This window comes from Anguilla anguilla, chromosome 5 (assembly GCF_013347855.1).
Source record: "Anguilla anguilla isolate fAngAng1 chromosome 5, fAngAng1.pri, whole genome shotgun sequence".
Classification (NCBI taxonomy): Eukaryota; Metazoa; Chordata; class Actinopteri; order Anguilliformes; family Anguillidae; genus Anguilla; species Anguilla anguilla.
The window spans coordinates 37140699-37164486 of record NC_049205.1 but is presented as its reverse complement, the minus strand read 5'-3'; the positions used below and the strand labels follow the sequence as shown (position 1 = coordinate 37164486).

At 42.7% G+C, this 23788-nt stretch overlaps 1 protein-coding gene across 2 annotated transcripts in view; it reads right to left on the bottom strand.

The window, feature by feature from the left end:
* The window catches only part of LOC118228418 (protein FAM189A1-like), a 127160-nt gene extending 104116 nt beyond the window's left edge, over positions 1–23044 (bottom strand). The window contains exon 1 of one of the 2 annotated variants that reach the window (XM_035419940.1): positions 21730–23044. In XM_035419940.1, coding sequence (XP_035275831.1) covers positions 21730–21954 — 225 coding nt within the window. In that variant the 5' untranslated portion in view covers positions 21955–23044. The remainder of the gene's footprint in view (positions 1–21729) is intronic. The other variant, XM_035419941.1, reaches the window with a different exon arrangement.
* Between the last annotated feature and the right edge of the window lie 744 nt (positions 23045–23788).

Below are 23788 nucleotides of genomic sequence, written 5' to 3'. Positions count from 1 at the left end.
AAATATCACGGAGGTAAACTTTGATGTGTGAGGCAATATGCACATCAGTGGATGGAAATGAGAGAGGAAGCCGTGTATCATTAGAGTAGCAGTGGTAACATGACCCGCAGGGGTATTGTGCACAATTAAAATAGAGGACTGAGACTGAATCCCTCAGGATTGTGGTAAGGCAGTGGGACTTTGAGACAAAGCCACATCAGGTTACCTGATAATAGCGGTTAGAAAGGTATGAGAACAATTTGTGGGAACATTTAGCAGTTTTTTAGAAAATATTCAAATCCGATTTGTCTTTGTGTTTACTCTCCTATTCCACTTTATTAATTAATTAATTTTTTTGCCTACTGCCCATTTTACAGCAGCTTAAAGGCTTCACAGAGCATTTTCTCAGATGTAGGCTAGCCCTAGCATCTTAGAAATGCTTGTTTTAAACCGTTACCAGGCACAGCTCCAGGCTACCCTAGGCAAGATTGCGGACTGGGTTGGGGGCGTGGGGTGGGAGGCTGGCTATGTACGCTTTGCTCCGTTACAATGGCGATTCGTTCTGAAAGGTGCAAAAAGAAAAGCATTCCAGATTTTCCTTTCAACAATCTTCTGGTGAGTAGGCTACTCGTTTACTCGCGTGAATGGTACATCGCACCCCTAGTGAGAACTGTCAGAGAGATAATTATTTTTTCTAGATCAACAATCAAAGTATAGCAAAGTAATGCCTAAGCTAAAAAGCAAAACTATTCAATGTGGCTAATTAGCTACAAAAAAGGGGGACACAATGAATAATCAGTTCAGAAGCTCAAATCAATGGGAGCACAAAACCTGATTTCCACTAGGTCTCCTCAGATCATAGGAGACAAATTTCAGTATCCCAAAGACCGCAGCAAAGAGGTTCAGACAGGCTTTAAGAATCAGGAAAGGAGGGGAAAAAATGAAAAAAAAAAAAACAGCTGTTTTACAGATTTCTAGATTGTTTTCTTGCAGCTTCTCTTAGCCAAAAGCCGAATCTAGAATTCACCATCACATGAGCTGAATGATGAATTAATGGATTTGATACTCTGACAGAGGGAATGACAGGATTGAATTCCAGAGCTCAGGGAATGTTCCATTCCAGAAGCCCCAGGATTCCCTGAATCCCTCCTGTCCAGACAGTGTAGCTTTGTACAGAGGCGGCAGTTAAAGGGGAACTCATAACGACAACTCATAATTTGGTATGCTTCATCTTACCCTCGTAAGAGTAATTGGTGTGACCAGAATGTCATGCTTCAAAACAGTCTTTCATCATTATCTGAAAGACCACTTGATGTGCAAGGAGGTGATGATGTCATTGGGATGCAATTCCTTTCATCTCGATAATTTAAGTTGAATGGGGATGTCTGAATTTCAGATTACAAAGTAATGGTGAATATCTATTTTTTTCTCTATATTTCCAATAAGTTACAATCACAGTGATATATTTCAGTAATTTATATTCATAATAAATAAACATATTAAACAATTAATTTAATGTGTAATAAATTTAGTATCATCATAAAACAAAAATGAAGAAATAATTAGAATTCACGTTAAACAAATAATAACCATTACACCTTCCTATACATTTAAGTTCATACAATACATAATTGAGCAGTCTAATGTATCATACCGATGGAAATGTATAATTAACCTGAAGATGCATTTCTTTGTCCAGTATTTTTATACATAAAATGATAATAGTCATGCTAAGAAAACCTCTTTTTGGCTTATATACTTTATTTAAAATTACTGATGGTCACATACCGTAATGATAACTGCTTGAATACATTTTTACAGACATTTTACACCTCCGAGACGAGAAACAGAAGATAAAGGGCACAGATAAATGTACCAAAACCTCTTCTTTAAGTGCAGTGTTTCCATAATTTGTGGCAGTACTGGGTATATGTGGGTGTACATATAGCATACACACGTTCCAGAAAAAAATATTCTAGTATTCTAGTATAGCTCTAGTGTGTGTATACATGTGTATATATATATATATATATATATATATATATATATATATATATATATGACACACACATTCCACAAAAAAATGAAAAAAACATTCTAGCTCTTGTGTCACTCAGGGATGACAGCAGCTCATTGCCCTGACATCACATGCCTGTCTGCACTCTCCTGAATCAGCAACCAGAGCTGTAGTGCCAGCATGATTGGCCATTCCATATTCGAGAAAAAAAAGGGGGGGAGTATAAAAATTCAACCTCTTAGAACTGCTAACATTTAATCTGCCTTCCTCCCTTATTCACAGTCGGTCAGTGCGAGGCGTCCTTCGCACAGCACTGTCGACTAACTGACAAAACTGTCTGTGAAAATGCATCTGACAAACAATGAATGGTTGACGGTTAGAAGACATTCACACATGGCTGTTCCACTTAATGGGCGCATTCATTACACAGGAGTCCTGTAGTGATGGAGGAAAAGAGCGAAGTAAATGAGTTCCCCAAATGCAACTGACGTCTTGCTATGACACAGAAAATTGTCTCTCAAGAGCCCACCCTTTCAATACAACATCCACTACATTTCCAAAAGTATGTGGACACCTCATTGGATGTCAGGTGTCCAAATACTTTTGGCCGTGTAGTGTACTTTTGGAAATGTGGTGTAAACTACAGCTTAAATATTTAACACCAGTTTTCAGATGTCAAGATTACTTTAAAAAAGCAAAAGCAAGAATTAGCACAACGGGCAGAAAGACAGGAAGGGTAACTGCAGGTGCCAAATCCCCAGAAAGGTCACAACAAAAAGCCCTTTTAAACAAATTCTGGATTTGGAGCTCTGCTGTTCACACAATCATAGCACTCCAGACTGTAAACAGCATGTATAATATTGCATAATGGCTAGGGAACTAGATTTCCTCGAGGGAACCAGGGGTTGCAGATTCAATTCTACAGTGGGGGCACTGCCACTGTACCCTTGAGAAAGGTACACATCCTTAATTGCTTCAGAGAACGCCCAGCTGTGTAAATGGATGATTTATTTTTAAAACGGTGCCTCTGGTTAAAGAGAATCTGTTAAATTTGATATTTTCAGAAGACTTAATTTGGCACCTCTTAAAATGTAGAGGTGAACATGTGCATACCACTTGCTCTGAAATTCTCTCAGTTTCAGTAAAAACTAGATTTGTTCAGTACTAGAACTTGTACAGTTCCTAGACTTCAGTATTAATTGGCTTCCTACTGAGCTAACAGTTAGGATGTATTATATCAGTTCTTTGAACTAATAATATAGCAGACCGCCCGCAAGGCATAAGAGAAATGTTTGGAACAAAAAGGAAGAAATAATTTAGCTTGAAAAAAAGACAAAACAGCAAGGAGGGGATTAAAATCTAAAGAGACACTCTGTACACTAGCTTTGTCTGTTGAATAGAAGTCACTGTGTTATGCTACAAACTCTCCTGCAAGCAGTAGGGAGGCCCAAACAGTAACTCCAGGTAGAGCGAAGCCCTCTGTAGACAACAAGGCAAGTCCGGTGCAAGCCAACCGACAGCCACAAACACAGGACCTCACACACACACACACACACATGCACGCATGCACAAACGCGACAAGGTAGCCCTGGCACAAACCAACAGACAGCCACACACACACACGCACACACACACAGGTACACACACACTCACTTACACACACGCAGAAACTCCTGGTTCTGTTTGAGCTTGGTTTCTGTAATCACGCCCCCAATCCCCATGCCCCCTCCCTTGGTATCAGGCTCTACTGAGCCAGGTCCGAGGCCTGGAGGCCATTTCAGGTCACACAGCCTTCGTTCTCTTCTGCTAAACCGGCTCTTATCAGGACACTGCCTTCCAGCTTAACTGAACCACTTGCCTTCTGACACACGGACATGAATTCACCCTCAGCAGCCAGGCCAATCAGCCAATCCCTTCTAGCCTGCCCAGGCCATCATCGGCGACCGGACACTCTCCCCTTGGCAACGTAAAGCATTCATTTGATTGGAAGCAGAACTAACACAAAGTTAAGGAGAGGAGTTACAGAAAGCATCTGGTTATCTGTCTGTCTGTTTGTCTCTCTCTCTCTCTCTCTCTCTCTCAGTCTCTTGCTCTTTTTCTCAAAGAGGAGGAAAGTTGGCAGTGATGACAGTATAATCAGGCCTCCGGGCTGTCTTGACAGTAATGGTTCCTGGCTCGCAGGCACAAAATGCATTTTTGAAGCCGCAAACACATTTAAACTCTGAAGATTTAAGAAAATTGCCCTTTAAAAAAAGCTTTCGCACTCATGTTCCCAAACTCCCGAGGACTGAACCATTCAGTCGTATCAAGAGATTGGGCAAATGTACCATCTCTAAAAGGTTTGTTTTTTAAGTGCACCAAATGATACTCTCCAAGTTACATTAATGTTCAGCAATTTGTAAGTGTTGCTTTACGTGTAGCCAGGCCAGACCAAAGCCTTTGATTTTCCATCTGAAGAGTAATCGTTTTTTGAAGAGCACTTGCAGCTGGTAGGTTGGCTTTTACAAATGTGCATTTAATTCAGTGTTGATCTACTCCCCCAGAAGCAAACTTTGACTGGCACTTCAAAACAGGAAATAATATGTGTCTTTTATTTCTTTGTGCATAGAAATTAATAAATTAACTGTTCACTTATTATTGCTTCATGTGGGCATGTGCTGTTCAAGTTTAAATGTTGCCTCTTTCCCTGTTTTGGCAAACTTCAGACATCTATCCATACTTTTCCTCCCTTTCCTCAAGATTATTAGAACTGACAGAGCAGACACGTGGATGCAATTTGGAACACCACCAATGGCAGCAGCAACAAAGAAATTCAGATTCACTGTGGTTCATATATTGATTCCAGCACTCCAAAGCTAATTAAAAGCTATTTATTGATATAAAAGCCTTGTTTAATCCTCATTTACTGAGCTCATTTGACATTTCTCTGTTCAGGAATTGCACCTTTCCCTTGTAAACTTCATTACATATTTTTTTTTTTAACACTTAATAGAAACTGAAGTAATAACTAGCCAATAAAATTATTAACAGTTAACGCACTTCATCTTGTTTCTTGAATCTTAATTCTTAGCCAGTTCTACAGTGTAAAAATAACACAGCAGACCCTCTGACTTCACAAAACCATGTCTGGTCTTTCCCTCCCTGTCTGTCTCTCTCTCTGTCTCCCTCCCTCCCTCCCTCCCTGCATCTCTCCATCCCTCCATCCCTCCCTCCCTGCATCTCTCCATCCCTCCATCCCTCCCTCCCTCCTTCCCTCTCCCCTCTCTTTCTTTCATTTCTGCACACAAGCTGTCTACCCTGCTTGGCAGCGAGCTGAACTCCACATATTTTCATATAAGCAGACTGCCTTAAAAATGAATAAGTATTTCAAAAAGTACAAAACTGCCATGTTCTGCTTTTGTACAGTGCGTCCCAGACAAGAGTGCCACACCACAGAGTGCCGCACCACAGAGTGCCGTACCACAGAGTGCTGTACCACAGAGTGCCGTACCACAGAGTGCTGTACCACAGAGTGCCATACCACAGAGTGCTGTACCACAGAGTGCCGTACCACAGAGTGCTGTACCACAGAGTGCCGTACCACAGAGTGCTGTACCACAGAGTGCCATACCACAGAGTGCTGTACCACAGAGTGCCGTACCGCAGAGTGCTGTACCACAGAGTGCCGTACCACAGAGTGCTGTACCACAGAGTGCCACACCACAGAGTGCCGCACCACAGAGTGCCGTACCACAGAGTGCTGTACCACAGAGTGCCGTACCACAGAGTGCTGTACCACAGGCACCTAAAGAGCAATCCGGCGCTATGAAAGAGCAGGAAGAGGTGGAGCGAATCGCGATTCACCACCCAACCCTCTGTCCGACACGCACTAACTTCTCACAGCCAGGCTGATGGAAGGGATTAGCCGGCGGTAAACAAAGATGAAGCGCATGAACTTTGCTTCAATCCACCTGAACTTCACCGTACTTCCAGACATGTATTCAGCCAGTTTTTATCAAAATCCAAATTTGATCGCTAAAGTGCAGTGCTTGAATTGCAATTCAATGAAGTACTGTGACTGCATAATGAGTGAAACTAGTCTTCGAGGTCCTTCGCTGGTATGAGTGAGCATTTCTGTTCCAGTGCCCTTATCATTCCAACTGTAGCAATGGACATTCCGTACTGTAATACAGCTCAGGTATATACTCTGGGTACCAACCCAAACCTCCTGTAGTTAAGAAGCAAAGAGGATGAACGGCCACAGGAAGTGAATGTCTGGCAAGTCTTGTTGTGTGGCACTACAAGCTGTTTGGCACAGGAACTAATGTGGGTCAAAAGCTTCCCTGCACATGGAGCTCTAGGCATCCCCGCTCAACTATAAAGCATCATTGGTTCTCTTCCTCTTCCTCCCCCTCCTCTCCTTTTCATCCATGCCAGTGCCTCCAGGAGGCCTAAATGCTTATGTGTGTGCACAAGTTATGTATTTACATATGTGTTCTACAGTAAGAATACGTGAACATTGCACATGACCATACTGTACTACATACCAAAATGCGGTATATAGTACAGTACGATTATGTGAGATATTCATATATACAACATACATATACACACATATACATATTCAATATACCTGTACATACATACACATTTCATATGTATACAATGTACTCATTGTCCATATCAGGTCTACTCAGCCCTGCTAGCCAGAGGGCCGGCAGGCTGTGGTCCCAGCCGAGCAGCCCCGCTCTCCAGCATCCTTCCCTGTTTCTGGGAGAGAGTCCAGGGTGTCCCGGGCTGCACCAGCGCACGCACGTGAGGGAGGCGAATCAACAGAAGGACTCCCTTTTGTTCGTTGTCATGGTGCGTTACGATCTCACGGGACGGGGGGATAGAAGGTGGAGGGGGTGCGAGATCGGGGCAGACGAACTCCCGTCGGACGCTACGCCCCCAGTCTGCCAGCGCTTCCCACCCCTGATCGGGACGGCTCCTCTTTGGCACCATCAGATACGCCCCGCTGGCCTCTGCCCATCCCCCCCCCCCCCCCCCCCCCCCCCGCACCACCCGCACTCAAACAGCGGCGATCACCGCACACAGACCGAAAGCCACAATCCCGGCTTTCACTGACTCGCCATTGTAGTTGAGCGGTTTCCATGACAATGTGGCTTTGTCTGAGGGATGGAAGTGGAGTGGCAGCCCGGTGCCAAAACAGACTGCTGCTAAATCCAAAAATCCAGATAATATAGCTTTACTCAGTCTGTCGTCTGCAGCTGCTAAAAACACACTGTGACAATGGCAGGCTGTAGCAAGCGTCTTATCTCTTGCTTTTGGGATAGCGGGAGAACAGTCCTGGGGTGGATGGTCACTTATCTGATTGGCCCCCACCTGCTCAACTCAGCTGAAATTATTGTTTGTTGTTCATTGGTCATTCAGCAGCATTACTGGCGAACAAAAACTGACACGTTATTATAAACACATTTTTGTTGCAATATAAAACACTGCCAGTGAGAATAAAATGGTAAAATTATTTTTTAAAATACTTTCGCTGTACAGCACAGCCACTGATCTGAGTTGCAAGTTTGCCGGAGTTGCAGTTTTGCCTTCCTGAAAGCTATTCACACTCTGTTGCCACCCTATTTCTAAAACAAGATTAATTTTTTTTTTGCAAGGTCACGGCAGAGTTTGGAGCCTCTGTTAGATAGTCGGAATAAATTTAATACTGATCCAATGAGGGACTGAAAACGCATGCACTCCTCAAATACAATGAAACTATTTTTATTGCACTATAACTGGGGCCTTGTCACAATGCCTGAGCTAAACTTTCATATTTAACTCCTTTGTGGAAGCATACTACCTCTGCAGCTTGGCCAAAAAGCACTGTAAGTTCAGAACACACAAGTGATCCAACACAAGGAGTGTATGACCTGATGATGACTAACTGTAAAATTTAATAAAAGTTTGCATTTTTATTTTGTATCTTTGCTGTATACCTACCTTATATATATATCGAAATGAAGTGGAAATTACAGCCAAACCAGACAAGTTATTTCAAAAGAAAAACTGCATCGAGAAAGATCTTTTTCCTGCACTACCTGCGACATCATTCTGGAGAGGCTTAGCTTAGTTCTGAATCCACAGAAAATGCCTGCAGTCCACTGTTGCTTTGATTGTGGACATCTGTGCAATATGTTGATGTGTAGAAATTGTGAAAGCTTCACCAATTTTTCTGGCACACCATGAAAGGCATAGTTATTGGAGTAAACAAGAAGAGATGTGAGAGGACTCCATCTTCACCCCTTTACAGATGGAGAGAACAGAAATGTAAACGGTTTAAATTGCTGTATAATCTACGAGTCAAATATCCTGAGAAATGTGTTGGATTGGATAATGAGGGGTGAAAAGCCTCAACTGAACTCAAAGCACCTTGTCACTTAAGCATATTACTACACTTAAGGCTCAATGTGGCAGTAGTAAAGGCACATTCTAGCTTACGTTTGGGACTAAAATCACCCGAAAAAAGCTTTTCAAACACTGCCTGTACTTGGTGGAGAGATATAGCGAAGACAGTTCAAAGCACAGAAACTCTCTCCTTCTTCAACCAAAGATGTGACACGACGATGAGTAACAAGCAAGACTCCCAAGCACGACGAACGACACAATTGCGCACATGCAACATCTTTACGTTTTGGGGTTTTTTTGTTTTTTTTTGGCACTGGGTGCACATCGCCGCAGCATCCTCAAAGGGACTGTTTGGGGAGCGTAATCCCCCCCAACAATGAGGGGCGGGTGGGACCTGTGTGCCCCCCCCCACAAACGCACACTGTGAGCTCAGCAGTGTCCATTCAGCCATCCGCGAGCCCGCTGTCACGTTACTGCGCGTTTCTAAAGAACTGCATGCATCAACCGTTCTGTCAGACGAGAACCGCAGAGCGACAAAGAGGTGCGTCAAGCGCACAGTAGGAGACGCCTCTTTGATTCAAAAGGTAGAAAAGAGAACGAATAAAGAAGTGGAAGACACGTGGTGCTGTCAGGTTTTTCACACAAATGCGCAGGCAGGCCACATGCGTGTGCACACACAGCCCTGCTGGTGAGGTGGGTGATTCTGGGTAGTGTGCCCAGCTGAACCCGTGGTTCTTGTTTCGCCCCACACCAGTGCCAACTGTGGCCTGGCAACACTGTGGGGTACAACTGGATATCATGTTGCCCAGAGAGGGAGGGTTTCGGTGGGCAGTGTATTCCTGCATCATTGTTAAACAGTGACTGCTCTTATTGGTCGAGTGCCTGCAGTCTACCAGTTGTCTGCACAGGACCACCGCGTAAGATGAGTGGCCAGCAGGGTGGCTAGTCCCGTTCAGGCAGTGTTCTACAGCACGGATGGGCCCCACAGCCTGGTACTGAATCCACACCGTCCAGTGCCAACTGCGGCCAGCGGCCTGACATACAATTACCGTTAGTGTCGCCCAGGGATGGGAGTGCTTCAGTCAGCTGGGACGGCAGACCATCGCTGCACACCAGTGACCCCTGGTTGGGTGCCTGAAAGTCTGCTCGTTAAGCTGCACACAAAGGGCCATGGTATTTGTCCTGCGCCAATCATTGTTTGTGTTATTAGTAAATCGGGCCCAGAGTCTCTTCCTGTTTGTGTGAGTACAACTTGTGTGCACTGCGGTCTGATAAGAAGCTGTGCTTGGCTTTGCGTGATTCAGAGATGAACGCTATCTTATTTGTACAGCAATGACTGCACATCATTTAGGGAGGCACAACCCTCTGGCAAAGCCACCATGCAGCTTGGCTAGTGGACAGCACTTTCAAGAGAAGTGGCATCATGCGTTTTTGAAGAGCACATCCTCCCAAATTGATGGAGAATTTTACGGCAATCAGCATGCTACTGATCGGAGTTGCCGTTCAAAATTGATGAGCAGAGAATGTTGTATAAAAATGGGTTAAAACACACACACACACACAAACAAAAACAAACATAAGTACTCACATGCACTCCATGCACCCAAACACAAACCTTTTATTAGCCTAGATCTGTAATATCCTCATATTACTGCCTGCGCTTACCATCCCTGTGAAACAGTCATACTGTATTTAGATACACACACATTAAAATATTAATAACATATGATAGCACGTAGAAATTAATATGGGCATTGCATGCCCTGCCCTTATTATGCTTTCCAGGATAAAAGTCATTACAGAAGGAAATAATAAACATATAAGATAAAAAATGTAATTTCTAGTAAAAAAAATTGACATTGCAGGGGGAATAACAGCTCACAGTACACCTGCTTTTCCAGCCAGTGTAATGTTATAATGATCTGATGGTAACAGTTTATGACAAGGGTTCAAGGGGTCATCTAAAGTGCGAGGGCTTTCCTTTCGACCGATTCACGGCATACCCCATTGGTTGCCGAACGCAAAGTCAGGTCTCTCGTAAGCTATGCTACACAGCGAGAGACACTGCGTTCCCCGACTAATAGAGCAAAATTTCCCCTGACTTAAGAAGCAGGGCGGCTTGTGTCAGAGTGAAAGCAGACGATGACAGAAGGCGATGAAAGCAGGACGGTGATCAGAGACCGCGGAGTGACTGTCCCTGCGTCATTCAAACCGGGGGGGGGGGGGTGCGCCAGACAGACTCATTACCTCCGCATAGCGAATATATCGCACCAAAGACCGGCCAAAACCGCAAGCAGGAGTTAGGAGGCCCTCCTTTTCATAATCATTTTTCGAGCACTCCCACTGGGCTAATACTCAAGGCAGGCAGATGTTTAAATGCTCACTTTCCCCTTTTTATTGCGCCTACATAAACTGGAAAGTCATAAGCTGCTGAGAGGTTATTCAATGCACAGTTAGAGCCAACCTTCAGCCTTCTGTCAGTGAACAATATCCTACACTAGCTTGTTCTACCGTGGTAATCACAAAAAAACTGAACTCCAGACTTCAAAAGCAGGGTTCAATAACGCTCCCTTTTTTGGGGCATTTGGAAAATTAAAATTGAAGTGTGCTAACTGCAAAAATCATTGAGGAGCACATCTACTAATTGGGATGCATTAGTGTGCTGCTAAACTTAGGAGCACATGTGCACCTTTGAAAAAATGTTAGCGTAGAGCCCGGCAAGAAAGGCACGGACGTCCTTGAGTGACAAGTGACAGAAAACAACGGACGTTTCCCCCCACACTGACGGTACTGCAGTTTTTCAGCGCCTCATCCTAAACACACAGTTGACCCAAAACACTCTTCCCATTCAGAGGAAGTTGTAGTAAAGTGTAAACAACCGACAACCCAGATGAGGCCGTTAGCAGAAAAACATTTGCATTTGCAGAAGACACAAAACCCAGGGGTTAAAAAAAACTGTTTTGATTCTACTCAGGTAATCCAAAAAGATTGTAATAGAATCCACAAGTGAGCAGAAAGCTGCCAAATAACATTTAACACAGCCACATGTAAAGACTATCTGCATGTTCTAATATTCTAGTGTTCTTATATAATTCTAGCCCTAGGACATCCTTAGGAAAGATTAGCATAGGACAGGGGTGTCCACGATCAGTCATTCTGTTCACAGGCCCACACACTCCACCCCTCTAGCAGGGGTTTCAGCTGAGGGGTATGCAACTCTATGATGGATGGGCAGCCAGCCCAAGCAACACACTCTGAACCCAGCTAGCAGCGCTCGTGCACTGGCAGCTCTCCAGTTATGTTTACCGTTCAGATAAGCGTGCGCAAAAATTCCTTCAGCCACATCAATCCTCATCAGGCGACATTTCAGCATTGTATGCAGAGCAGGGCCACCATCCAGCAAACACCAGCAGCTGATTTTCACAGTGAGCCGCATTATCAGCACAAGCTGGTCCTTGCTGGTGTTTCCCAGTCGGCTCAACCCATTGATTCAAGGCTAAAGGGGGTAAATGTCAAGAAATGGTTACCTCTGATAGATGTTCCTCATAGAAAGGGCCCAACTGAGAGTTTGTTTCTCAGTACATTTTTTCAAGTTCTTTAACTTTGCTTCTACGCATCATTATTATTCAATATGAGTGAGGCAATGTAATATTATTGGTATTATCATTGTTTCAAACATATTAAAAACTATCTTGGACAGCAAGGTAGTTTTTATAAGGATAATTAGTCATAACTATAACAATGTCATGAACTTATATTTTATTAATGTTTTTTGGCTTCTTGACACTCCCTCAGAAGCCTAACACATGGAACGGGAAGTTCCAGTTTGATTTCCTGCATTCTGATTTGTTATAGACAGATTTGGCCAGTGCTATGTCATAGGGTGAGGCGACTTGAAAGCTGGAGCCTCTAGATGCTTCATCAGATTTGTCACAATAATTAATTGACCATTGGGTTATTACCAAACATATCCCTGGGAGTTGGGAGGACTTATGTCACATCAAAAGACTATTGGTTACTCTATGCAGTCTTGGTCTTTGAGCTACGGTGAAATGTATTTATCATACACATACAAGATATGTTATAGATGCTCCCATGATAGCTTTTTAAACTGACGCAGATAAGATATTCTGCTAGAGAAATAAATAAAGAATGATAGCAGGCATACGAGTGGGCAGAGCACTCAGATCATCTCCTTAGACGGCGCTGTCAGTGGGTGTCAAGTGGTGCTGGATGTGTCGACCGCAGGTGATGGGGTTTCATCAACGGCTTTTGACAGGGCATAGCACACATTTCACTGACAAGGTTGTTTTCCCCCCCCCTCCTTCTCAAACGGGAATCTGTCATTTTCCATATTGTGTTTTTTTTTTTTCACCCTTTCCAGAGAAAGCAGGTAATGACTGTAGACTGTCAAGAATGTGCTCATAGGTTACTGCCATTGGCCATATGCCCCTGAAAGCAATTTGAATAGCAAAGGGAAATGTAATTATTTTGAATTCAGTGCAAAAATGCACATATACACCCGGGAGATTCTGACACCCTGCAGTAAAAACGGTAACAACAACAGGGAAAACAAGATAAATATAGCCTGAATGTTACTTTGCAGTGTGGAGTCACCCTCAGCCGTCATACTGGAACATAAATAAATCATTCACACACACACATTTTACGTGTACACATGCATGCACATACACACACACACAACAACAACAAATATAAAATTTTAAACGCTCCACTATGATCGATCATAAAATGTTCAAAACATGACATATGATCTTCAATATTAATACTTCAATATTGTTTATTCATATGGATATACAGGTAGTCATGTGACATAAAGGGTTGGGAATAGCTGGGATAAAATATTAACTAGGATGCAGGATATTAATCAACTGGATTGAACTTGAAGACAAAACAGAAAAGAACAGGAGCAGGCTTTCTTATTGATTGGAGGCCATCCACTTACTCGGTCAATACTAGGTCAAATTAGACTGATCTAACGCTGCACACTAAAGGAGTTCCGTAATGAATTTCCCTGAAGACAGTAATCAATCAGTGACTCAAAGCTCAGGGACGCAAAGCCACCACCTTTATCTACAGCCACGGAGACAGACCAGCTTAAGTACGGAGAATCCTGGGTGAATCCATGTTTTCTGCCGACCCCACTCTCACCTCTACAGACTCACCTCTAGCACTTCTCTCACTCTCGCAGTCTAAATCAACACCACCTCTCCCTCATACAGTTTAACCCTGCATCCTACTCTCTCTTGTAGTTTAAAATGATACTCAAAACAAATGCCAAATTAAGAACAAGCATATGCAGATATAAGAAGGATTTAATCTATACTTCGTACCATGTTTTGCCTCTGAAAGTAACGTGATTAGTGAGAGCACTACTCAGTCAAATCTAATATAAAATTGTCGAATCAGATTAAGTACAAAAGTTATTCTGTTTCAGCATATTTTAGCTCATTCAAATTGCCCAAATTATATCTATTCAACGGTTCCTTTGATCAGACGAGTCAAAAATGTAGCCTAGGTAAAAAGATTTTATTTCTGAACTTATTATGATTGTAATATCAATTAAATTAATCAAATTGTTTCATACCATATATTTTTTTAAAAACACACAAAATTACACTTTACACAAAAAATATTTATTTTGGCTATCAGTCAATCTCTGCACATGATGTTCTACACCTCTATGTAAAAACCATGTTAGTTTCAATTTCATTAAATGTTTTCTGCAATTAAAGTCTGATTTCAAGATTAGGACAAACTGCACAACATAATCCACTAGGTCAAGAATAAATAATGCAGTTTCACCCATGCAAAGATACTTTTCAGTATTTGTGGGGATGATTATTGAAATCCCAAACCATGACCACTGAATACGTGTACACAGTTTTAGTTTATTTGCAGTGTGTAAGGTACTGAGAAGCTAATGCTTAGTGTTTGTGTGAGAATCTGGAAGCTGCAATCCAGTTTCAGTCAAGTCCAAAAATGTTCAAAAGAACCAAGCCTGCAAGGATTTTCAACAGCATTGAAAATGAGCTTTTGGCGATGTAAAACACAATGTTCCAGCAGCTGTTTTCTGTTAGATACAAAATATCAAAGAAGCAGTGGAAGAATACAGACATAATGACAGACACAAGCACCAAGGTTAAAAAACACACACACCAAAACATGTTAAACAGAAAAAGATTAAAGAGCTTAGTTCGAATGACTGTTCATTTGACATATTCAGAAAGTAGCCTACATAAGCTACAATTTAGCAGTAATCATAGTCAGAACATCCCAACATGGTGATATATAGCTACTACACTTCCCCAATTTCAAAACACAAATAGCCCACCAGCCCAGCTTAAAAATTCTGCAGAAAGAAACCATAAGCAATTCATATAGTCTGAAGGGTACACTGGCAGTATAGTCAATTAAGATTCATTCTCTCAACCTGTAGCCTCACCTGACAAAAGTGGCAAGAATTTCCTTCAGAAAGCTAAGCACTTTGGATGTATTTCAGATATAATCCTTTTCCTAATCATTTTTGTGTCATCCTGCTTTTCAGAAATTCAGCTCTTTGTTGCAACAGGGCAAGATCCCAGGGGCTCACGGGTAGTAATTTGTCAATTATTACTAAATGGGATTTTAATGAGAAATACATTTCACTGTCACTATGGTGTTCTTATATTCACATTTCACCATGAAGGAATTAAAACCTTTTGGATAAATTAGTAATAAAAGAACAATTCAGATCACAGACTGACTTTATTTTATACGTTTAACTACAGAATATCACACATGCGGTAGCTAAAATTATTGAAATGCCACAGGCTTGTCCATCAAGAACCCTCATGCTCTGATTGTCAATGATTAAAACAGTTTCCAGGATTCAACTAACTTTTCACTCTTTTCTTGATATACTCAAAATGGATTGATTGCAGATTAACAATTAAATTACCTTTTATCAGGTAAGGCTTGATATGTTGAAATACTCACCCTGGCAGAATACAGTGGAAAATACACATTCAAATTTAAGCACACCGCAAGGGTTCAGAAATCTTTAGAAAGCTAATTGCTTAATAAACTTAGCAGGGCATCAAATCTCACATACCAGGACCTGTACTGCCAAATTAAATTCAAAACTGAAATGGGTTCTGTAAAATCGATATCAGATGTAATAATGTCAAATTTAAAAACAAAAAATTGATCAAATTTAAATTTAAGAAACTGAAAACATCTGAATGCTTAAGACTGACTGCTCTAGACAGACAGAAAGTTCCCGACCCTATGCCTCACAAAGACTAAATATCTGAATAATTGTTTCTACCGCTATCTCAACACAAACTGAAAATAAAAGGACTGTTGTCCGCCTTGAGCTATGACACCCCTCTGCCCCCGAACACAGAGTGAGGAATGTGTTCAGACATGCAGTGGAGGAGTGTGCTCAATGCACAACACGTTTACTCCTCAGTAACTGTAACTGCTGCTCTCTTTTCACAGCAAAGCACCCACCTGGCGCCCCGTGCTCCCTCTCTCACTGATCTACCAAAACCCCGCGGTGCACCCCACACCCGTCTGAAGGGTTCGACAAGGTAAACACTACGCACAGCGTCTGTTACCCAGCAACCACCATCTTCAGGCTCCAGAGAAAGAGTGCACAGATCCCAAAAACTGATACAACACAGGAACATAGAAAATAACCATGGTCTACATGTCCAATAAGTAGAAAATGAGGTCAGCTTATAACCCCGGATATTCATTTGTAATAAATAAATCATCCATAATTCCAATTATGGGTTATAATCAATATTACCAGCAATTTAGAAGTCCCTGTGCGGGTTTAATTTATCTGAAAAAGAAAACAAATTGAAGATGAACAAGGGAGAGTATATGTGCCTCTATTTTCTGTTCTACTGCTCAGTAGAGTCATGGGGGGAGAATGGAAGTTAGCAATCAGCTTTTGCACTAGAACACTCTCCATACGCCCGCTGAGGCGAAGGGGGAGGGGTGAACACGGACTTCTACCACAGAGCATTGTTGATGCTGAGTGAGTCTGTCTTCTCTTGCCAGCCTGTCTGATCTGACCAATAAAATACATGGCTCCTAACATAAAGAATATGTCAGCCTCTAAGAGCATAAAACACCATTTGCACTGAATAGGGAAATAGCCACAGCAAGCCACTGTTTTCCACTAGGTCAGGATCACAGAAAACACACTAACACCAGAAATGGACTTTAAACTGGATCAAAAAAGTCAGATCCACTGACATGTCAATCAAATGAAGACTGCCCTGACCCAGGAGGCAGAGCTCAGTGACTTCCCCCAATGGACACAGGCAGGAAGGCTTATGCGAGGCGAAAAGAAAAAAACTTGGATTCCGTTCCAGTGCTTCAACCCCTGGCTCCAGCTATCGCAAAGTCCTAAAAGGAGGCCTGTCATTTCACAACAAAAAGCGCATTGTCAAGTAGGTGTAAATTAGAAACACTTCGCCGTTCTTAGAGCTTCTAAAAAAATGTGATTCTCCTCTAAGCTCGTTTTTTTTGGTGGGGATTAAAACACGGCCCCCCACCAAGTCTCACTCGCTTAACCGTCTTTGGTAACTACGTGCTATATCAGCCAGAAGCACACTGGGGGGGGGGACCTCTGACTGTCTGTCTGGCACACGCTCAGCATCGCAGCGGGAGACGGACCCAGCTTCATGGCCTCGCGGGTCTCGCACTCTCCCCCTCTTTCTGCCCGATGGCGGTGTCACTGGGCTGAGCTGAGGCCAGCTGAGGGACAGAGTGCTGCGGCAGCGTGGCGTGCTTATGGCTGTAGGGATGCTGCAGCAGCATTTCACATTCAGGTGGGACAGGTGTATAGCTCTGATGCACAGAGGGTACACTCTGCCTCCCTCTGCCCCGTGAGGAGAGATGCATGCTGGGAGACCCAAGAAATGGAGGCATACAATCAGGCAGGCAGACTTCAACCTCTGGGGCCAGCCACCTCCCCTCTCCTCTGCCTCCATTCCCTCCCCTTCGCAGCTCATTTAAAAATAGTGATTGTAAAATTATATCATTAAAAATTGCTGCCCAATTACAGCTATGCCACACTTCATTTTTCACCTTGTGATCACTATGCAATAAACCAAAGATCACCTTGATGAATTTTGACAGAGCCTAACAGCCTCCAGAACTTAGAGACAGACACCCTCTATGCCAGGATTAGCCTTGACTTGGCTCGGCACTGTAAAAGAATGGTTGGGAGACAAAAGAACCCAACTTGATAAGACTTTACACAGAATTCCTGGATCCCAGAAATCCCTGTGCTAATCTGAGACCAAAGGGACCTATGAGGAACCAACCATATGCATTCAGGAGGTGGAGGGGGCTATCATCCAAACATATATACAGGCAAACTGTCACCAGTGCAAGAGGCGACTCTCCTCCAACTGGAACAACTTCATGAATGATCACGTCATGGAAACGTGAAAACAACAAGGCACAGCAAAGCAATTTACAAACTTGGGAGAAAAAAGGAAAAATACGTTTTTTTTAAATAAAAGAAGAACCATAAAATTTGTAAAGAAATCTTTCTATTCCAGAATGTTCTTCTCAGGTTTGATCAAGGAATCTGAGCGAGGACAGCAGATGAGATATGTCTGTCCTAAATGACAATAAAGTAGACGTGACTTAGTGAACTGGCTCTCCATTGAAATTTCAAGAGGGAGCTTAACATGTAATTTAGCTGCTGTATGTGTGTGCACACACGCACACGTACAAAGGCATTTCAGGTTTCATCTTTCAAGATTGCTTTCATTATTATTTTTGGGTCACGTTATTGCTTTTGTGGCTAGCTTCCACATACCAAGCAGCTCGATTTTTAGAGGGTGTGGAATGTACCACGTTCCCCCTGGTGCTGCTGCCCCTCCTGCACCCTCCCACTCCCCCATGGCTGTACCCCTCTCCCTCCCATGCACTGGCCCTTCACGGAGCGATGACTAATAGCAGAGAGGATAACCCCAGTGAAATGCATGGCCATGTACTGTAGGGCAAGCTAAAGAAGGAGCCAGCAGCTATCACTCTGATTGAGCCCCATGTTGACAGGCAGGGCCCTACGCCGTCAGAAAACAAAGTGTGTACACAACGAAATACACCAGCACACAGGGGTCATCAAACAAGCCTTGATATATTCACTCCTTGTTAGTTTTCAGAGGGACGTAGACAGGCGTGTGTGTGTGTGTGTGTGTACGCGTGTGCATGTGTGCATGTGCAAGTGGTAACAACCATCCCCAAAGCACAGACAAGGCAGCTTCCTCAGTCCAAATGGGAAATTACGACTCGTCCCAGCTGTAAGAAACTTCCGTTTGACTTACATCAGACCAGTCTTCACATCACTTCCAAGGACCTGGTATTTTCCTGGTATTTCCTGGGAGCGGAGTGGGTTTGGGGTGCTGTTCCCTTGGTTTCATTCCTTGGTTCAAATCAGGTAGCTCAAGGGTTACCACATCTCATTAGAAATACCTCTGAAGGAGGCACATCAAGTACTGACCCATATTGTCCAAAATCTGTTTTGACACTTGTATCAAACAGAGACACAGCATAAAAAGAATGATGCCTTCAACAAGCAGCAACCCCTGCATAAACACGAGATAAGTCAAACCTTTCCATTTGTGGTGGAAAAGATTGAAAACAACACTCTTACTCTCTCTCATGCTCTCAGTGGCCTTGTTGTTGAGAGAAAGGGAGAGAATCATATTCTCACATTTTATCTCAAAAGTGAATACCAAGCATTGCTCAATTGCAAGAGCAAGCATGACCTCTGACCCAGTGACCCTATGAGTCCAACACCACTTATCTCTAAGGATCACACTTCTCTAAAGCGATGCTCTCACTGGCCACCTGTCCCACTAACAATCCCCATGAAGCATTCTCATAGTGATGTTCCCAGCCCTGCCAGGATTCATGGCAGGAAGACAAGAAAGTGCCACTTCATAAATATTTAGAGGAACTGTCATCAAGTTTTAAGATGCAGAAAATGTTCTCCTGCTAAGAATGTCTTCTTACAGCACAATACTAACTATAAGCTCAAAGCCATGCATAAAGGAGACAAAAAAACCAACTAAACATCCTGTAAGTGTATAGCCTTCCTTATTAGGCAAAAGTGTTAAAACTACTTTCAAGAACACAAAAAATACAAAAATCCCAACTAACTGTACACAGACATTGGTTTGTTTCAACTATGAGCAAGTAGGCTATATTAAGATGTATATTTACGTATTCCAAGTTTAGAAACAGGATAGAATTTTGTTTGGATGTATAAATGATGTCATTTCTAAACAGGAAAGCTGGAGCTCTGAAATGCTATGCATATTCTGGCACTGCAGGTTCACCTCTGATTGACTGCCCATTAAGCAGATGCAGTGGGAATAAATTAAATTATCAACAAGATACCAAATCCGCTGATCATAGACAGTAAATGATTTGATTTAGATTGCACACTTTCTTTAAAAACAACATTTAAATGGTTTAATTAAGATCACATGAGAAACGCTCATATGCAATACCAATGGCTCATCACACTTTGGTTTACATTGGTCTCCAAACAAATCTTTCACTGAATGGAACAAATGAGTTCCTATGCGTTTTTTATTTCAGTGACTGATGAATGTCTGATGAACCCAAAAAGCCGCTGCATCCTGCCAGCTATTCACAGAACAGTCATTGCAGATCAACTCAGAGCTGCAAAGTTCTGTGACATAAAAGTTTGTTGTAAAAAGCGAAAGCGTACAGCAGTAAGTGTGCTTGAGAGCAGGCAAGGCGGCATGCTGCTGAAAAACAAGGGGAGAAAGCGGGATAGAGATTTTCCTAAACATTGCGCTTGCTGTAAAATAAAATTTCTTGGAATGTTCTGGAAGAGGAGGGGGAGGAATGCAAGCCACTTGGGGAAACCCATGTGAAGTTTATTGAAGGAGTAATCTCACAGCTCCAAAGCAGGAAATGAAAACATCCCCCACAAAAAAACCAAAGAGCATACTTATGTATATTTTCTTACAACAACACTGGCATCAGAGCTGAAAGAGGAACATCTTCTATTGAAAATTACTTCCTGAGCATGTTTCTTTCAATTACTTAATGATTGCATAGTCTATGCCCCTGCCAATTGCCGCTGCTTTCAAGCTGTAATGTATGCAGTAATTAACATGGAAATGGATCCATAAATGTCAACTGCCACTGGCTTCAAAGTCATGCAGTGAAATAAAATAGCGAGTTCTGTAGTACTTAGAGTGAGGAAATGGCATCAAACCTGAAAATCTCTTTTAAAATGTCCATTTATGTTGGGCCCATTAATGTCCAAACTGAACAGCAACCAAAGTGACACAATAATAACTGTTAAACAAGAATAAACAGCGGACACTGAGAAAACCTTTCGTAACAAATACGCCTTCAGTACTTTTTACTTTCTGTTAACAGACATACTTCAATATGGCAAGAGATGAGTGAACGCACATGTTTGACCTTATGGTAATAAGGTCATTTTGTGTGAGCATTGAAGGCAGCAAACAACCACTGTACTGCTGGCAAATTACGTCACACATCCAACTATCTCAGCAACGCAAAGATTTACTAAGTTCTCACTGTTTCAGTAACTGCTATCCATCTGCTGTATCAAGTGTAATCAATTTTGTTCAATAAGAGAGGCTATTAACCGACAAGGTAAACACCTATTACAAACAACATGTCAAGCCCCGAAAACACAACCATTTTTAAGCAATAAAAGGACATGACGGATGTTGCGCATATTTATCAACCAACAGCATATCTACTGACAAGATTTGCCTTACTAACCAATGTATCAATATGAAATAAAACTACCTGATAATGCACGTGACATTGCCAATTTGATAGGCTATGAAATGAAGCAGCCAAAAGACGAAAGGCATCAAAACGTTCCAGAGGGAACTGTGTAGGCTAATGCAGCAATACTCCAATACAGGTCCAGCAATTTAACTAATGAGCTAGTTCATTTGGGGCTACAGATGTTCCCTACAGGACTGTCGTAAATTACATTTTTACCTTATAGCCTAGGCTACTTCTCTGGTGGCCATGACCGTAATATGAACTCGAAATCTCAAAGTCTTTTTATGCCAACGGTTTTCTACAATAGCAACGTTAATTTTCATCCACGTCTGCAACCCACAAGCCCGATGCTGCTTGCGGTTGACGTCTGATTCCTGCTTATTCGTTCTAAACGCAAACCCGCACTTGGAAATTATTCCACTGCCAGTGGTCCGCGTGCGGGCACAAATACACAAATAGTGCTAATAATAATAATAATAATAATAATAATAATAATAATGATAAATACTTACGGAAAAGCCGGCCCAGAATGGACACGAATGTCTGACCCTAGGCGAGACAGTAAGAGCCAAAGCAGCGAAACTGACTGCCAAAATCAGACTTCCCAACACCATCTGAGAAACTCCAAGGGAAAGCATGATTCGGGTCCGGGTCCGAAACTCTCTTAGCCTCGAAAGACTACGGGACAGGGACACGGGGCTGAGCGAACGGCCCCTAGGCAGTGCACTGACGGGCATTGTTAAAACGAGATAGACTCCGATGACTCTCAATTGGAAATTCTATTCAACGTTTAATAATGGCATCCAAACAGAATGTCAGAGAATAGCCAAAACAGGCCCGTTAATTTAGAAACCAACAAAACACCACAGCAGTCACAATTACAGTCCGATGCCGAGATGTAAAAATAGGTCTGTGGCATTAGTAACAATCCAAAAAGACGTTTCCGAGAGAAGTGTTGCCAAGTGTGTACACACATGAAAGCTGGAAAATTTCTGTTCTTCTCCGAGAGATGTGTGTGGGTGGCAAGTTGAATCAGCTAGCTTGCTATATCCAAATCCATACATTTACTTCCAAGGAATGAAAAAAAAAAATCGCACCTCGACAAGAGCTGGTGACAAACGCGACCAGTTATCGAGGCTAAAAATGCATGTGCATAGTCCGTCACATCAACGTCCGCGGTGTTTCACTGTGTTTCCTTGTTCCTCTGCTCGCTACTTGGCGAAATTAAAGTAGCCTACCTTGCATCATTGCTCCGCTGATTAGCAAGGGCTGTAAAACAGTTATTGAAGAATCGAAGCAGAAGAACATGCGCTCAGCCCGGGAAGAGAGGAAGAGCAAGAAGAGAAAACAAGGAAACGTGTAAGCGAGCACTGCGAGGAAACGCAAGATCCAGCTGCGTCCTGATGCTCTTTTTGCCGCAGCTGTCAAACACTACACCGATACCTGCTTGTAGTCCTCTACGTTAGTGCTACATGTCCAGCAGATGGAACTCGGGAACGAAATTTCTCTCAGGAAACACGGTGCTCCAAGCAAATGCAGGTGCACGATACGTCGAAGTCTCAACCCTCTCACAATATCTTCCAGACAACATAAATTCAGTGCAGTTGGTCGGGGGGAGGGGACGCACTTACTACAGGCACGCGTAGCGGGATAGAAGCTCGTTTGGGTCAGTTGGAAGGCAGAAAGGTACTCGAGTCAGCGGGAGACGTAGAATATAAGTAAAAAATAACGCGCTTTTCCCATGATGTGGAGCGAGCGAAAACGTATGCGCGTTTTTTGTGTAGCCAGTGAACTTGATGCGGTATTTGTGGAAACCTGAAGAAAATCTAAACTAGCATAAAATTTGTTTGCGCTAAGGGAATTTTTTTGGCTATTCTGGAGCATGGGCTGGTTATAACGGAGGATGCACGTGTACATTAGGCTATAGCTGGCCATTCAGCTGCAATGTCTGACCATCACTATAGGATTGCTTTGGCGATTAAGTGTAGTCTACTGCAATTTTCACTTAATATACACTCGGTCATTTTATTAGGTAGGCTACACTTACTCGTTAATGCCAACAGCTTTCTCGTCCAAACAGCGAATCATATGGATGCAACTCAATAAAGCATGCAGACATGCTGAAGAGGTTTTTTTTTTTTTTTTGTTTTGTTTTGTTTTGTTCAACCAAACATTACAATGGACGAGATGCCTGATCTCTGCGACTTTGAGTGTGGTATGATTGTTGATGCCAGATGTGGTGGTTCCAGCTGCCCTCCTAGGATTTTCACACACTACATTCTCGGGTTTACAGAGAATGGTGCGATAAACAACATCTCAAGCTGGTTCCACGAGCATGTCAGTGACTTCAGTTTACTGCAATGGTCTTTGAGACATAGTCTCCAGATCTCAATCCAATAGAACACCTTTGGGCTGAGGTGGAATGGGAGATTTGCAGCATGAATATGTGGCTGAAAAATCTCCAGGGACTGCGTGATGCTATTGAGTCAGCATGGACCAAAATCCCAAAGTAATGTTTCCAGCACCCTTACTGAATCCATGCAGCAAAGAATTCTGGAGGCAGAAGGGGGT